The sequence below is a fragment of the Puntigrus tetrazona genome, chromosome 18, assembly GCF_018831695.1.
Source record: "Puntigrus tetrazona isolate hp1 chromosome 18, ASM1883169v1, whole genome shotgun sequence".
Classification (NCBI taxonomy): Eukaryota; Metazoa; Chordata; class Actinopteri; order Cypriniformes; family Cyprinidae; genus Puntigrus; species Puntigrus tetrazona.
Window position 1 is genome coordinate 2,205,880 of NC_056716.1, and position 17,841 is coordinate 2,223,720.

The window sequence follows — 17,841 nt, forward strand, 5'->3', positions numbered from 1 at the left end:
GCGTCTTCATGTTTAATTTTCACATAACATGGCAATCATGAAATAATACGCCACAGCATTCAGAGTCAGTTGCATTTTTTCATAAACCACAATCCGAGGTAATATATATTGTTTGTCCAGCCGGCTTCAGATGTCCCTGTATCTCAGACAGCCATATGGCAAGTTGAGTTTCCATTAGAGACTACGAGAGAGCTCCTTAATCCAAAGGCCCAAGCACCTTGTCTGTTGGGGATTATGTCTTTCCAATTAACCTAAATTCTGTATTTTTCCCCTCACTGTCCATTTCACCTCTTCTGTTTGTAAGCTTAAAAGGTGCAGATGATTGCCTGGCTAGATTAAGTGAATCATTTTTCTGTATGCACATTTTAATCTAGTTTAAAATGACAGTCTGAGCTTTTCCCTCATCATTTTGTTCACAGAACATTTGTTTAATACCATGTAATTCCCAAGATTTGTTTTTGCCGCTGCAATGAATTTCTCTCAGACATACCCATATTTGTTTGTTTTATCTTTGACTGATAACTGTTGTTTTTCAACTGACTGGTTTCAAGAGAATATTTTCTTAGATTTGCAGTTGGAAGAGGCGATTTAATATTCAGTTTTGTTCATACATAAAATTTACATTTTTTTTGGATGACTTCAGTGCTCAGGTATAATTTAATTCTGTAATATTCATATACTGTATTTTATTTACAAGATTGTAAGATATTTATAAGACTGTGTACATTCACAGGAATTTAGGAAGTTAGTGTGGTTCAGTTAATAACTAGGGTTGAGTGGTGAAAAAAAATGTCTAGACATTTTCATCCACTGTTCAAACATTTTATTATTAGGTTGTGCATGGACTTAATGTACATGAGTAATTATTTCATTTGTAATAATGAAACATGGTGAATTGTGTCATAAAAAGATGCAAGATACTAAATACTGCTCTATAAAAATATATGTAGAGGGATTAATATTTCATCTTTACTTTATTTACTACCACATACTTGAGACTTGAGAGCTAATGGGATGTGTCTTGTGCAATATTCTAAACAGATTTGTTTGTTTTTCTGTAACATAAGTTGTTTAAAGGTTATCAAAAAAGTCGCGTTTAATATTCTAAGTACATGCTGTCCAGTAAAACTAGAAATGTTCACCTTTTTTTACATTCCCTGTCAGCTGAGTTGGACTACTATGTCTAATTCTGAAATACATATGATTATTGTTTGCACGTACGTGCGCGTGTACGCGCGCGCGAGCGCGTCTATGACGTCCCCGCGACGCGCTCTCGTAACCCCGCCCAGCGGAGAGTGACGCTTGGACTAGAATGTCGCCAGTTCACCTCAGTTCCAGACATGGCAGCGTTGAGACAGGAGCATCGGTATGGACTCTCCTGTGGAAAGATTAATAAAAGCATTCCCAATAAAACCATCTTTCACGTCAAGCTAACAGACACGGCCATCCGGACGCTGGAAGCTTATAAGAATCTCAAGGTAAGGCATTTAGTTTTATTTCGTAATTATTTGCTCCACTGACCTCAGTGGGGCAGATAGAAAAGTTCAGAACTCAGAACTTCAAAACATTTCCTCCCGTTGCTTGTTTGTAAAGTGGTGATTTATTCAAGGGGAGTCCGTCGCTTTAAGTGCCATATGCTGTCTTACCAGGGACAGATAGTGAGAGGAGGAAATCGGACACATCCAGTTGTTACCGTTTCGTTAAAGTTCGTTTTATTTAGTTTTGCTTGTTTTTTTTAGGCCGCTGCGAAATAAAAGAAAATACCAGTCGTGTTATTTTTTTCCGTTAAGCAAGTTTGAATTGGCTTTACGAAATCTCCCGTTTTTCACTTTAGATTCAAAGTCGCCGCTTTATTCCTTCTGACAAATGATACGAAATGTAACATGACACTGTCCCAATGCTAAACACTGCATTACTTATTATAACTATGATCATTTTAAACCGAGGATGGGAATTGTTTCTTTTACTCGAAACACTCACGGGGATCTTACGGTCTGAGAGGGGCTCAAGGCTCAAGCTCGATCTTATGAACTATAAACCTTGAGTAGCATTTAGCAATTTAAATAGCCATTCAGATTCCCGTCTCTTTCGTTTTCCTAGCATACGTTTTATTTGACTCATTCGAGAGTAACGTTTCGGGTTAGTGAACTATCCGTAAAAACAAAAGCGCATGCAACCTCGTATTGTCTCTATAGGTGGTGTTTAAGGTTAAGTTTATAATTAGTTCTTCAATTGATTAACTTAAATAGGCCTGTGTCAATTGCGCGACATGGTTAAATCCAAATGGTATTTTTTAAATCGTTATTTATGTTTTTAAATACCTCTAATGCGTTGTTTATTCCGCAGAACACAAAAGGAAGATGTTCTATAGAATGACAGCCTCAGTCCCCATTCACTTTCGTTGTATGAAAAAACCAAACAAACATGCAGTGTAAGTTAACGGGGACTTGAGGCTGTCAGTCAATAACATTTCCTTTTGTGTTGTGTGAAAGAAAGAAAGAAAGCCAATCGGGTTTGAAACAGCATGCGCATGAGATAACAGAAATTATTTTAGGTGAGCTGTCCCTTTAAATGTTACGTTTGCCTCGCGTAAAGGTAATTCCTTGTAAGCCGTCTTTTTGTAAGTTAAACGCAGTTAAGTAATCGATACACTTCTCATTGTCACCGTCGGCTCGACAGCACAGATTCCAGTAATATCAAAAACGTGTAGGCTACGCCAGCTGGACGGGGCACTCGGCCAGTTAGCTTCATCTCAACCCAAGCGCTTCTTGTAGATGATTGGACGATAAAGGTGTATTTTTGTTGGCGTGCTTTACCTTATTGTTGTTGGTCCTTTAAACGCTTGGACGCCGTGCCGTTGTCATCGCTCATTGGTCAGTCGGGCGGCGTAGAATGCCGTTTGACCCAATCAGATTACGAGAAGACTTCCTCGCGCTTGCAACAGGAGCTCGATAATGAATGTTCTATTGTCAATCATATGTGACCTCGTAGAAAGAGTGAAAAGTAGTCCATATGTTGTTCAAGGTTTTGGTCAGTTTTTATAACTGCCCCATTTGATATGCCAGAGCGTTTTTAAAACAGCTGTCATTGTCTAAAATTATGGTGCACTTGTGGTAAAAATGCGTTCAAATACAAAATGAATTCTACTATGAATTCCCGTGTTTTCATTTGTGTTACACTCTGCAATGTTCAGTCCCAAGTCTACTTACACACATTATTGCATAAAATGTAAATTAATTTAATGTTATAGTTGGGAAGTAATCAGTTATTGGCAGTTTATGGTCAGTTTGACACATGATGAAACCTGTGTTTTGTTTTGCGTGTTAGCATGTTTATTAATTACAAGTGAGGTCAGAAGAAAGAAAAGAACAATAACAAAGATCATTCATCATATTAATACCACGGTCAAGTCAGGTCATTAGATACTTCGGTGTCCTCCTCTGAACTATGCTCGTTATGTTCTTAGAAGCTTTCACTGCACCAGAATAAAAAATAAACAAAACAAAAACAAAGTTCAAGTTAGCTACTGCAGCACCACCACCACCCCCTTCAGTAATGTTTAGCCACTAATCCGACCGCATGACAGCAAACGCAGAACCAATAAGCCTGTATTTTTTTAATAAGCAACTTGAGCTGCACTGTATGTGTAGAGTGACATGACAGCCTCTCCCTGTAACATCCATAATAGATAAACATGCTTGTTGACTAAAGCTCCAGCTGTACCTTGAAGATAATAAGTGCTATCTTTTGACCTTGCTTAATGGTTTCGAGCTATGCTGGGGGAAGCCTCTGTTTTTTTTTCCCCCATCTTTATTTCTCAGCAATTTACATTAGTGATGCGAATGGCTGTTTTGTATATCTGCCTTTAGTGCTCCTGGACGTTGGACCGAGCTTGGTGTTAAAAGCTGAGCGGGGGATAGTTATATAAAAAGCCTATTCGTACGCACTTTATGTGGTGGACAAACACCACAGGGTAAATGATGTCCAGGCTCGCTTGATTTCATCTGATGCACCTTCAGAAAACTTACCTTTGGTCCTAATTAGTGCTAAGAACTCAATTCAGCATTTAGTGGCTTAAAAGCTTTTCCCATGATATTTGCCCCAGTCCCACCCCCCACTTCTACAAGTCTTCACACACTCAACATCCTCACACTCATCCGTGCCTTACACAATAACATTTGATTGACTCATGTAAGGTCTTTCAAGTCGAGATTTATTAATCGGACGCATTCCAGTGCAGATTAGCAAAGCCCGGCCTTGATCTTTAGGCTCGCACAAGCAGAACCATGACACTGCCGAGAGGCCAGTGACAGCCAGCCTTTCATTCTCTTAGAAACAACCCCCCTCACTCGTAGTCTGCATGAATTAATACAGGAGAGAACTGTGCCTCTGTCAACAGGGGTAAGAGGAGTAAGAGGAGACTGTAATTACTGTGAAGGGAAGCTAATAGGTAGGCATGATATTTCATTAAAGTTAGTACCTAAACACAATTTGTGGAAATGCTGGCATTGTGGGTAAACAAAACCCTCACATCATTTCAAACCTGTATATCTTACTTTCTTTGTGGTACAAGCCATACAAAGAAAGATAATTGTGTTGATGCGGGCACTACTGACAAAAACATTTCTTGAAAATGTCATTTTTTTTTAGTTTTGCTTTACTTGAATGTAAGGCTGGTACAAAACATTTGCATGGTTTTTGTTAAACCTCATAATGCATTCAAAATATGTATACGTCTTTCATTTGCATGAACTTGATGGAACATGAACTTATAAAACAGTCATAACTTAAGCCATGTAGTATCTGATTAGTAACTTCTCATTGATCTGCTGAAGTGTAATATTATTATAAATGTATATTGTAACGTAACTACTGCAAAAGATCACGTCTTGTATGAATAACTAGTCATTTCATTTCGAGCATCGTTTGGTTCTCGCAGTAAAGAAAATGTTTCGGGTCAAAAACCTAATTGCATTGTGAGGGTTCCAGCCTACAAAATCAGCTAGAGATAATTAGTTTCCAAGATGTCATCTTTGGTTTCTAATCCTTTATATAATAAATGTAGATGCTAACCAACCTCTTCTACCTTTTTTCTTCTGTCCCCAGGGGTCCTTACCAAATCAGCCGGCAATTTGCTTCAAGGGGAACCAGGGGGTAAGATGAATGTGTTTTTCCTCACCCCTCCTGACGCCTAAAAATTGCAATGCTTTAATTAGACCTGATTGTGGAGTCGTGCAGCAAAAAAAACTCACGGCACCCCTCAGCCGCCTGCATACTCCCTCAATATTTCATGAGCTCCTAAACCATCGCCTGAAATGGAGAAGGAACTGTAGCTTGCAGTGACGCCACCCTTAGGGCCTTGCCCGACTAGATTGGGAGCATTTATATAATTATAGCAGCGCTCATGTTCATAAGCTCAATTGTGAGTCGTAAATTAAGAAAAGTGTCATCGTTTGGATGCGATTCCTGGGTTTTGTAACATTCGCAGGCCAGCGGTTTGGCTTTTTTTTTATGAGAGTATTGTTGTTTGCAGCTAGTTAAATTGGCAGTGGCGTGCGGTCACACTGTACGACCTAGGTGGATTTTTGGTAGGGGGTGCATTCCAGCGAAACGGCTGTAAAGAAAGATGCCTGTGTCTAACCGGATTAGCACATTCAGCCGTAGCACACCTCCCCATCAGCGCCTGCTTGCCACAATCAGCCCCGTCTAAAACATCTCCAGAAGCGGGACAGGAAAGGCACTCGCTCCGGATACAAACGGTAGACTGTGCTTGCGGTCGGAAGCCCGGGAGAGGCTACTCAACACCCCCGAGCTGCTCGCCAGGTTACTGGGTCAGACTGGCGACTGGAAAGGCTTTGTCAAGAGCTCTGGGAAGAGGTGGGGGTGTTGGTTAACCCAAGGGAGCCTCTTGTGTCTCTATGCCTGTTGTCTCAGTGCAGACATGAAAGACCTGCGACAAGGAGGGGGATAACCATGGCCGCCGTGTCTCCTAAAGCATCGTTCGACCCCCACAAATTCCACAATTATAGTATGCAAAATGCTGTCACATGTAGTCAAGCATTATCTGATCTAATGAAGTTTCTTTCCCTTTTCGGTTTGGAGTAGCGCAGTTGTGTCAAGTGTGTAAAACTGGAATCCGTTCTAATTGTCGAATTAGATTTAGTGATTATATCTTTAGCCCATTACGTATTCAAATTGTCTGCACTGAATTTAAGCGTTCATCCCCTCCTCCTCAGATAATGGGCTGCTGGGCATTAATGAGGTGTTTGAGCCGAGTGTGTGTGTGTGTGCGCGCGCGCACATGTGTGTTTGTATGTGTGTCAGGGTGACAAATTAAGCTATTACAGCTGGGGGTAGGGAGTGATGTTAAGTCCACGCTACTGAAACCACGTTATCAGTCATTCTATTAGCCGTAACCTCGGGATGCTTTCACTTCAGTCAGGATTGATATAAAATGGGGTATCATAGTTTTACAACGGATGGATATCTTTGAACAGCACTTGGGAGATACAAGTTCCCATTTCTGGTCCTACTTATCCAGGTAATTTTCTTCCACCTGCAGGAGGGCTCCCCCATACCAGGGAATTCCCATAAACCTTGTCCTGGCTTGTCTCCAGATCTTTGAGGTGCAACGTGGAAAAGTCAGCTGCCGTTTTAGAGATCAAATGAAAAGTTGTCATCATTTAATTCTCGTGTCGCTCCGACCCCAGTATCACTTTCTTTCCGCTGTGGAGTTTAAAAGAATTCAGATCCGTTTTCAAAAATGTTGGTAACCAAATGTTTTTTCGGGTCTCATTGATTTCTATGAAATTGTTCGGTTACCAGTGTTCTTCAAAATATCTTCTTTTGTTGCCCCTCAGAAGAAAGAAATGTGCGCAGATTTGGAACGAAACAAGGATGAGTAAAATGATGACAGAATTTTCCATTTTGGGTACACTGTCCAACTGACAGCGCCTTGATAATGCACGCTCATGTGGCAGTTAACAAATAATTTAGCCATCATTGGGTTTTTACAGATGGGGAGCTTTAATTTGCTCGATTCTCTCCATCTGTGGAGGAGGATGATGCAACTGGCGAGAAATAGTACAAGGAAAGATGTTTAGAGTAGTAAAATTCCTTTCATATTGAAGGGAGTGATCCCCAATCCTGGAGGATTTATGGAATGTGAATGCCTTTGATGGCGTCACTAGGGATGTTGGGGTTCAGATTCTCAAAGACTGGGATTTCACATCATGCAGTCTCATTTTCTTTTGGTAATTGGATTTTTGCTGCACAAAATTAGTTATCCAGAGGCTACAAATATAGACGTCTGTCTTAATAAACGAAATGGTTCTCACATAGTAAAATACGAAGGAATAACGACAGTGTCCTGCAGTTTTGGCAAGCTGGTTTTTTTTCATGTGCTTGTATTATACATACATTTTTATGATCTTATATTAATCAAGAAACTAAAACATGGGCATAAGTGAGGGAGCATATTATTATGCAGAAACGTGCACCGCATCGTTGCATTGCACAATTTTCATAATTCTTTTTATGGGTCAGTGACAAATTAGTTTGTCTGAAAATGATGGATGCCTGTGATGAAAAGGAGAAAGCTTTCGAAACATCTAGTTAAAAACACATTTGCCAAGTTCTTAAATGTGTTTTTTTTTTGTATTCATGTTGGTGTGATGTATTTTTGGAAAACTTTTGTGCCATTTTCAAGAGGAAACTTCTACATGGTTGTGCAAAATAATACGTTCTCTATTTAATATGCTCCCTCACTTATGGTTTCTCTGTTGATAACAGTGCATGTATAAAATTATGCTGTCACTAATCTGTACGCTGTAACCATCGAATAAAGCCATTTTTCTTGCATATCAAATAGACCATATTAAGGATGCCACCATATTCAATTTGATGCATTAAAAGCCAGAACTGACCGTGTCAAAACAAGATAAATATAAAGCTGCCATGTGAGCGCTTCAATTAGTCCTTGTTGATGTTTGTGATAATCCCGTTTTATCAGTTAAACCAAAATTCATTTAGATTCAGAAATCACAAATTTCATCAGTTTTTATAATCCTTTGAAATTATGTATTTTTCAAAAACGCAAATCTTTGTTTGTGTTTTTTTTTATACTGAAAAACACCTGTTTAGGACAGACATAAGGAGACGGTCCAATAGCAGCATGTATTTATGCCTTCCTTAAAGGCTTTCCGAGCGTGTGTGTGTGTGTGTGTGTTCTGTGGCATTAATTTGTGTTGAGAGGTGGGGGGGGGGTAAAACATTTCTCTCGGAGATGTTCTCATGGTAAGTGTGCGTGAAGGTTTAGCTTCCCCCACCCGTCTGTCCCTCTCGTCATCACTGTGATCGTCTCAACCTGATCTCTCTCTTTTCTCTCACCGGGATTCACCAGTTTTCCATCTCTCACCTCGGAGTGTGTGTATGTGAGAGCGTGATGGTGTCTCAGAGAGTGTGTATTAGAAGACATTAGTATGTATTCACAGGGTCCTCAATGGTGTAGCGTACTCACTGTATCCAAGGACGAGAGATCAGCGCCGTACTAAAATTTAGCTTGGGACCAGTGAATTTTATATATGCTTTCTGTGTACAGTTTCTGTGCTTATCCAAGTCAGGGCTTCTCTGTGTGTGTGTGCGCGCGCGCAAGCTTGGCTTTTTTTCTTCATGAAAGCTAATTAGAATGACAATAAGAGGAATGAGAGTAGAACGCCGAGAGTCTCTTGCAGCAGAGGCTGTGTGGGGGGAGCTGTCCCACGTGTGAATGAAAGGGCACACGCCGATTCTTTCATCCAGATGTGACGTGCTCGCCAACGTGCACAGGGACCCGAGTGCCTGTCTTGTCTGGGGCCCAGTGTTTTGACTGGCAGAGCTGTTTGCCGTTTTCTGCACGCTCTTGCCAGGCCATCTTTGACGAGGTCCTTGCAAAAGCAGGGAGGACCTTTTTTAATGTCTTTTTTCTTTTCCTTTTTTTCCCCTCTTAATCCAAAACTCGCTCCGTGCCAAATGTAAAAAGTTGCTTTGGCAAGTGCATGAAAGGAATCGGTCGCAGGTTGGCTGGTTACGTGCTGCAATATATATCTTGCAACCCAAGCTCATTCGAAATTCATTTCTGCATCACCGTAATTACATACCTTACTAGATATTTCGTGGCAGTTTCAAAGTGATGCACCCAGTGAAGTGGCACTAAAACGTGGGTTCAATACGTGACCCTGACACATGTTTGTTATATTGATATAGGCATGTATTGCTGCCTATATAATTCAAATATCTGTGGAGTCGCTAAAGGTTATCCCCCTACACCAGATCCTACCCGATAGTGCAAAAGTGTAAAAAACACATCTGTTGATGCAGGTGCGCTATTTTAACTTCCATTTACAGATTGGAAATGTTATGGATGGGATCTGTTCAACATTCACACAGCATCACGAGTGCAGCGCTGTATTGCGCGAGTTACTAAGAAAACTTACTAGAAAACTAAGCTATGTGACAAACGTTCAGAAGTATTTGGGTGTTAACCAATGTTAAAATTGGTTTGAATTCATAATATAATTACTGCTGACCTGCAAATTATACTTTGAGTTAAAATAAATAAAAGTTGACCGCTTTACTGCCTCTAGTGGTCATTTGTACTGGAAACTGCAAGTACGTTTTTTTTTTTTTTTTTTTTTTTTTGTAGGTAGAGGCACGTATTTCTGATGAGCTTATGCTGCAACCTGGTATCTTGTCAGTCTTGTCAGTTTTTTTTTTTTTTTTTTCTTACAAAACTCAGCATTCCAAAGCTGTAAGACTTTGAAGATATTTGGAACACAAATGAAGATATTTTGAACCTCAGGGATTTCTGTGTCCCCATTTCAACAAAACGTTGACACTTTTTTTTAAAAGTTCAAGCACATAATCTGAATGAATCCGAACGTCTTTTGAGGAAAAACAATCATTTTATATGATGGCACAATCTCTTTATATTGCACGGTAAGAGAGAACCAATTAGAGTTGTTTTCACGTCACACAGGCACGTTTGATCTACAAGAATCAGTCAGGTTTGTACTCGCTCAACAAACTAGTATGGTTATGCTTTTGTTAGGTTTCATTAAAATCGACTTCATTTGTGCTTTGAAGATTAATCTCTTTATGCTGTCCAAACAAAAATATGAGGAACAAATCATAAATGTTACACATCTTGTATGCTTTTGTGACGTGTTCAGGTTTAACGAGAGACTAGCGCAATGACCTCCGCTGCATGCCGGAAATATACAAATACAGAAATGGACAAAAAATTGTTTCATAATGCAAAAACAGTAGTTTAATGCAAACATGGTCCCCGATTTTAGCGTTCTTCTCGGCGAGTGCTCAATTTTGGTTTATTTTTGTGCATACCAAGATCCCCAAGTAAAGTATTTTTGGTTTCAAAAGTATCTTCCTGTGAAGACAAAATGCCATTAATGTGGAAAGCGCGTGGCGTGTGTATGAAACTCTTCCAAAAATGTTGTACTGTACATCTCGCAGCTTTTAAATGGCTGAACGAAGCCAAGAATCGCAAGGGAAGATCACAGACACTTCAGGCCTTTCATGCACACACACACAGGGCACACTCACACTTCTAACGTGCCTGGACCGACTTCTGAAAGCTCTGTGTGTATTGCCGCACCTCTCAAACTTTGTTTGTGTAGCATCTTTCTTTGAATCCTTAACACACTCTTTATTTGATGTTTAAAATCTCACATAATTGTCTCTCTTGATTTTAAGTGTTTTTTTTTTCTTTAAGCTTTTTTGCATCCTGTTGTTGTTGACGGGGATATGGGTTATGGCGTTTTTCAGTCACATGAGTAGATCCATTGATTCTGTGCCTTCAGCAGGGGGCTCTGGCTCAGCCCAGCAGGACGCACTGCTTCCAATAGTTTATAGTAGTTTTTCGTCACATGGGTTGTTTAAATCTTATTTGAAGAGCATTCATGGCCACGTCTAGCCGTCACGTGGATGTATTTAGAAACGGAAACTTCTTTCAGGTTTGTTTTTGTTCGTGTAGCTTGTCTGTCATGGCCATCCGGCCGACTAGAGTGTGACTGCCTGGGGAAGTGAGCAACAGTCTTGTAAATAAACACTGGCTTGAAAACATTCTGTATTTCTAGAAAGTTGTTTTGACCAGTTTTTATCCTGAAGCTTTTTAATGAAGACCTTTTGTGTGACAAGTTTAAAAAAAGTAAAAAAAATAAATAAATAAATAAATAAAATGCAATTGCCTTTTTTTTCCTTCTTAACTGCAACTCTATATCTGGTTATTATCATGTTAATTAATGCAATGTTCATTAATGCATGAACTTATTTTAACGCATTGTAAATGTTGCTTTAAGGTCATTGTACACAGTCTGATATTTCATTCAAAGTTTTCACACGTTAAAAAAAAACATGTTTACACACTGACTAAAGTTCAGATCAGGTTAGATTTTGTGTGCTTTCGTATAGGACGACGGAATATTAAAAAGAACAAAATAACAGGGACCTTCATCTCAGATGACATTTATATTTTTATATTACAATATTTTATATATCTTTATATATAAATATTTATATAATAATATTGTGTTTTTAATTTATATATGCATAGTCCACACGCTCATATAAAGAGAACTTTTTTCTTTTTTTTTTTTTTTACACCGAGGCAGGAAAAAAAGAACCTGCTTTTGTAAACATTATTTGCAGAAATGACTTGTAAGTGCAAATTTGTAAACTCTGTCCAGGCTTGATACTATCCTTAATTGCGAAATGCTCTTTGAAAGTTTCTGATCTCCCTGAATTTTTTTTTCCCTGAATTCTCTAGCAAGTGTATAAAAATACGAATACTACACATGCTGAGTGAGAAGACTGCCTTCAGCCTTTCAAAGCTGGCGTTGTGTATGAATTTTTGAAATGTGCGGCATCAACCAATCAAAACGTAGAGAACTGTTCCACTATTGTAATCTCAGAGGCCAGTGAGGCTGTGGACGCCCCCATAGACCTGCCTCTACTTAATTTGCGCAGACTCGTCACTATAGTAACTGATAGGCGAGTGGAGGATGGCTTCTGGCTGCTGTGTGAATGGGGTGCATATAAAAAGCAGCATGCGGGGTACTCTCCTCCCCCATTACCCACACACACACACACACACACACACACACACACACACAGGGATGGTTATGGAGTCAGGTCGCCTAGTGCTTACTGAGCTTGACAGATTAGCCCTCAGGTGTTAGAGAGGAGAGAGAGAGACAGATTTTGCTTGGCATCAGAGGCAGTTCCTTAGGGGATGAAGCAGCCACTACAACCCCCTCCACCACCCCTCTTTCAGCTCCACAACTTCTCATCGCCAACCCCCTTTATCCTTAAACCAACCCCCAATCATCAACAGACATCCACATCCACCCCCCTCTGATTCCTTCCCATTTAAATGTAACGGACTTCAGGCCGGTACCACCACGGAGTGATTTAATGTGAAAGACAGAGGCGAGCTCATGCACTGCATTTACAATCCGTGCCTCATCGCACAATCGTCGATCTTATGGCAAATGGTGTGATTGAGAAGCTCAGAGGTTTTGAGAAACATGACAGGGTTTCCCATAAGGCGACATGCGTTCTGTGTTTTCTCTTAAATGACACTTGTTAGCACTATTATTATTATTTCACCTCTGGAGTCAAGCCCACACAAGACTCATCAACCTTTTAATGTTTTAAATATAGGACTAGTCTGCAACAAAAAGCCTGTCAACTCGTAGCACATCTTCACTTGTGACATGCTAAAGTTTACTGGTTGGAAATCTGGTCACTCATGTGAAGGGTGTATATACTATCTTGACTACTGAGAGAGCGGCAGGAAGTAACAGCCAATACAATTCCAGGCCTTAAACATGTCAGTTAAGGCAGAAAGCTCTCTGGTTTCATAAAAAAAAAAAAATAATAATAATTTGTGTTCTGAAGATGAATGAAGATCTTATGGCAATGGAAGTACACAAGGGTGAATAATCAGTGACCTTAATTTTCATTTCTTTGTCAAAAGTGACAGTAAGGAATTGCTGTTATTAAAAACAGCTGCTAAAAATACAGCTTAATAGGACTGTATAAGAATAAGAATGACCCTAAATTTGAACAGTGGTGTTTTTTCTCTCGTTTAACCCTTTTGTTTACACTGTGCTGTGTGAAATTGTTAGTTTGATTCAAAAGAGATTTTACAAAAAAATCCAGATTTTGTATATTCAGTTGATTGGGTTACTAATTCAGCCCAGACATTTTTTGAAATTCTTAAATAAGGATTATAGCAACTATAGCAACAGTTACTTGAGTTTCATTCTTCTAGTGTACACTAATTGTGATAGTGGGTTGGTATAAAACATTTGCTCAGTTCATAATTCACAGTTGCCCTTTATGTAGTTAGCATTAGCACTGTAATCTCAAACTCCATTTCTCTCCTCTCCTGTCACTCTCTTTCTGTTTTTCATTTCTACCCTCTCCCCCTCTCTTTTTGTTTTTTTTCGGATGAGTGACTCTGTCCGTTTCGGATCAGGGGGTCATGTACTCCCGTTTGTCGGTCCTGGGCAGGGATGCCCCAAACCCCACCCTTCCCCCATCCCCTTCCAAAAGGCCACACGTTCCTGCTGCTTATGAATAATATAGACCGAACTCCGTGCCATCGCATGCGGTGGGAACAAAAGATGAGCGCCTCATAGGAGCCGTAGATGAGCGCGCTGCGTAAAAGAAAACAATGGCGACGATCGCGATGAAGGCTGACTGTAGAGTAGATGGAACCAGCGGAACTAATTTAACCAGGCCAAAGAAAACTAAACCCTGAAGTGGAAGGTGCTCGTTACGTGACTGGTCAAAGTCAAAGAGTCATAGCTCGAACCATAATTGCCGTGGCAGAGATAAAAGCTGCACGATTTTGGACTGCTAGAAACTTTCCATCTTTTCTGACACGTAGAGATGGTTAAACAATAAGTCAGCTGGCTGAGGTTATTGTTTACTAGGTGGTTGTCAGTTTCAAGCATTGGCTTGAAAAAAATAATGCCAAGCGTGAGGACGAGATGTTCTGTTTCGTCTCTTACGTACACTGACCCAACACGGCTTAAGAAAGGGAAAAGAAAACACCACCTGAAACAACACGCCAGCTTCTCTTCTTTCCAAACAGATGTGCGCTTCGTAGGAGCAAAACACAAGCATTTTAAGTCATAAAATCTCATGAGCAGAATGTTTCGAGTACTTTTAAATCTGGTGAGCAGTGCATCTCACCACCTCATAAAAACATTACAATGCTCTTAGAAAGAAGCAGGGTTGTTTTTTCCATGGTTGCTACAAAGCACGGCCTTTGTCTCGTCCCCATTGGCAGTGGCCCCCGCTAAGTCGTTCTGTTCCAGCCCAGTTCACACCTTACAGCAGACTGAAAGTATTTGACATCTCCAAACACACATGGCACTGTGCGGCAGATGTGGCAGAAGATGGGGCTGCAGAGGATGCGCTTTCTGCTCCCTTGTGGCTTATTTAGGAATCCTGTCAATCTGATGCCATTTGGAGGTTGTGACGTGAATGAAACCCACCTGTGTATGTATTCATATGATTTACAATGGGGAATGTTTGAACAACAGTACTGTTGCTTGGCGTAGTTACTTTACTGAACTGCTTACTTATTGTAAGAACACTGGGTCTCATTCACTAATAATTACATAATTGCTTTGTATTCGAGTAGACTTTGGTTGTTTACCAACCAAACTAAAAGTGTGGGGTCGTAAACTGCATTATAAAATATATTAGAACAGAAACAGTTTACTTTAAAATTAAATATTTAAGTTAATTAACATTTGCCCTAAATATGTTATGTTCAAATACTTATGTATGGTTAGTGAATGAGACCCACTGTGAGAAAACGCAAAGGTGAATGACACAAAGGGATTTAATCGCAATCATCATAAACGCACACAGCTCAGGGAGAGAGATAACGCTTCAGTAGCAACCCCTCGAAGCAGTCCGTATTTGCATTTTAACTTTAGTGGTGTACTACCTAATGTACTGATCTAAAAGCTGATAAAGTCTCACCTGCAAAATTGGGCGTTGGCTTTCGCTAAAGGAATAAAAACACAAAGGAGAAAAAGGCAAATTAATTAACAGTCAACTTTACAACATAGATTATGAACTTTGCAAGCCTTTGTATTTAACGGTTTTAAATCTTGGACTGAGATGTGAACACCACCAAGTTCACATTTTCCTATAAGTAAATGTCCTCTTTTCGTGTTCATCTTTTTTATAGGGTTGGGGGGAAAATCGCTGTAGCGTAGTATCGCATTATTTTGCATATTGATATTGTACAGAGACGCTTTAAGTATCGATCTTTTATCAGAGATTGAATTTCAGCTTGAGTTTGTGGGTAAATAATGCACACAAATTTACATCTAATGGAGGAAAACCAAGATCAACTTCTGAAATCTTTATCAAACTGCAATTTTGCAAGTAGCGAAAATGAGTCGGTGCTCTTTCTCTCTGTGTAAAGAAAACCCGTTTTCACATATATCGGTGCACTCAAGCCATGTACAAACCTCCTTTTGCTATTTTAACAACGGGAAAACAGTCGGGGCGCATAGTCGAAATGGGTTTTCTCTATTCTCTTAATAAAGTAATGGGTGTTTTTTGGGCGTAACATGCAATAAAGTTCTCCCATTCTTTCTGCAAGTTGTGCTCAAGTCATGGTGGATCGCTATTTACAATTAGTAGGAGGAAAAGCTGAATGCCTCTCAAGCGAAGAAACCGATCTGCTTGTGTGCGATGTATGTAGCGCTTTATGAAAAAACCTACAATCAATCTTTAATTGTGCAACAAAATAAGCTCGTAGCATTATTTAGTGTCCAAATTTGCACACCTTGAAGAGGATTTGTTATCATTTATATATTGCAATATATGTTGTCCCAAAAATTCAAATCGCAGTAATAATTGCCTCTGTTGATTCCCACCCCTATTGCTCATAGCCCTTAAATCTCTCTTACTCAGATCTAAGTGGCCTAAGTGTGATGCTGCCGCCATGAAAACCACGCTCTCCCTGGAGACAGAAGCTGGGAACCAAAGGGGTAACTGACATATGGTTATGAAGATCGAGGAGGAAGCCGGGAATGGAATAAGAGGGCAGCCCCCAAAATGGACTGACCTGCATGACATTGATTAGAATTAGAATATGAAGTGTGCATGGTGGTTGAGCCAGGGGTCGACAAGTGAATGTACCACGTGGAGGGGTTGGGGACCAGGGGATGGGGGCAACGCTTGTCTCCCAGAGGGAAAGGGATGGGGGATGTGATGCTTTGGGGAAAAGGGGAATTTGCGGGAGGGGGGGGGAGTAAAGACTGTAAATCCATGGCTCTGGTGATGCCTCAGAGGTGACTGGCTTTTGTTCATCGGTGTGGCCATTTGAAACGCAAATGATTATTCATTCCTTAGCAGCTATGTCGTGACCTACATCTGGGACCTCCTCGAATTGACTTGTTGAATTTGGGAGAAGACTAGCACTTTTGGCAGAGGCTTCCAGCAGCAGCTGTAGTCCCAGAACTAGCTGTTGGCTGACCACGATGCTTTTTTTTTTTTGGTTTGTCACAGGAAAAGTTGCATTAGTTTGATCATGTCGTACTGCCGCGGTTTTTGAAGCCGCGGACATATCTGGGTCAATACCAGCGTTTTCCCCAATTCAACCCCCATGAGCGTCCATCGTCGCAGAGGGCCACTGTTTGCTAGTTATGTTGTGACTGCTCGTGAGTGCTTGTTTTGTCGCACGGAAAACTAACAGATAATGGTGGGGGCAGGGTTCGTTCTGTGGGGGTTGTGAAACCGAATGTGTGTTTATGAGACTGGGAGCTTTTTATTGGCTCCATGTGGCCGACAGTGCTTACGGTTGTACTGCGTGACCGGGCATTTTTGACAGCCAAAACCCTTTTCTGCCGTCCCTGTACGTGCTGTTTTTAGATCTGTAGGATGGTAAATTGCTTGCTAGGGTATTTATGCACTTCATTAAACACAGCTGAAATGAGTCCAGCGTGCTTCCAAAAATGAAGAGGTCACTGTTTGTGTTTTCTAAAACATTGAAGTTTGGAGTTTCAGGAAAGTTCAGATGATTAACCTGTATATTCATAAGCAAACTTCTTTTGATGCAAGGGACCCCTAAATATAACCTCCCTCTTTCTAAAATATAAAAGCGACTGTATATTTTCATGTATAATTAGGTCCTTGTGCAAATGCCATTTTAAATGCATTTTTTTAAATCCGTTTTGTTCTTGATGTGTTTTTGATATTTCTATCTGTTTTGTTATTGTTTTATCTTGCTTCATGTTTTTTTGGTTTGGTTTGGTTTTAACTTGTCCCAGTTAAAAAAGGAACCTTTAGATTCAAGTAGTTGTTTAGTCACTGCTAGGAAAATCTTTCATTTTCTGTGGACAAAGGTTGCACTAGGCATTTGAGAGCTTTCATGCCCTGGGACATAGATGTGTTCTTTAAACCAGTCTTTAACCAAACATGCTCACACAGCATAACCCTGCATATTTGAAAATACCCCATGGCTCTACTTGACGGAGGGAATTAAAGGTGCCATGTTATTCCCTGTCATTTTACTGATGGAAAACCACACACCCGAAAACGGTTTTAAACAGTTTGTTAAAGTGATTTTTCTGTGTCCACAGCCATTGCCATTTTCCACCTCGCTTTTGGACACGCTCAAGCAACAAATGACAGACCGCCGTCTCCCGAACAAAAATAAAGTATTTAAATTATGCGGACTCTACCTATCCATTTTCCTCAAATCTGGGGCACTGCCTCAACTGAAACATCCATCATTTTCAGCTGGAG

The 17,841-nt window shown here is 40.2% G+C and overlaps 1 protein-coding gene across 1 annotated transcript in view; it reads left to right on the top strand.

Moving 5' to 3' along the window:
• Window positions 1-1,319: 1,319 nt before the first annotated feature.
• Window positions 1,320-17,841, top strand: part of LOC122363059 (RNA polymerase II elongation factor ELL2) — a 33,062-nt gene continuing 16,540 nt past the window's right edge. Inside the window, 2 exon segments of the mRNA XM_043264938.1 lie at window positions 1,320-1,478; window positions 5,107-5,154. Of these exon segments, the coding sequence (XP_043120873.1) occupies window positions 1,341-1,478; window positions 5,107-5,154 (186 nt within the window). The 5' untranslated portion in view covers window positions 1,320-1,340.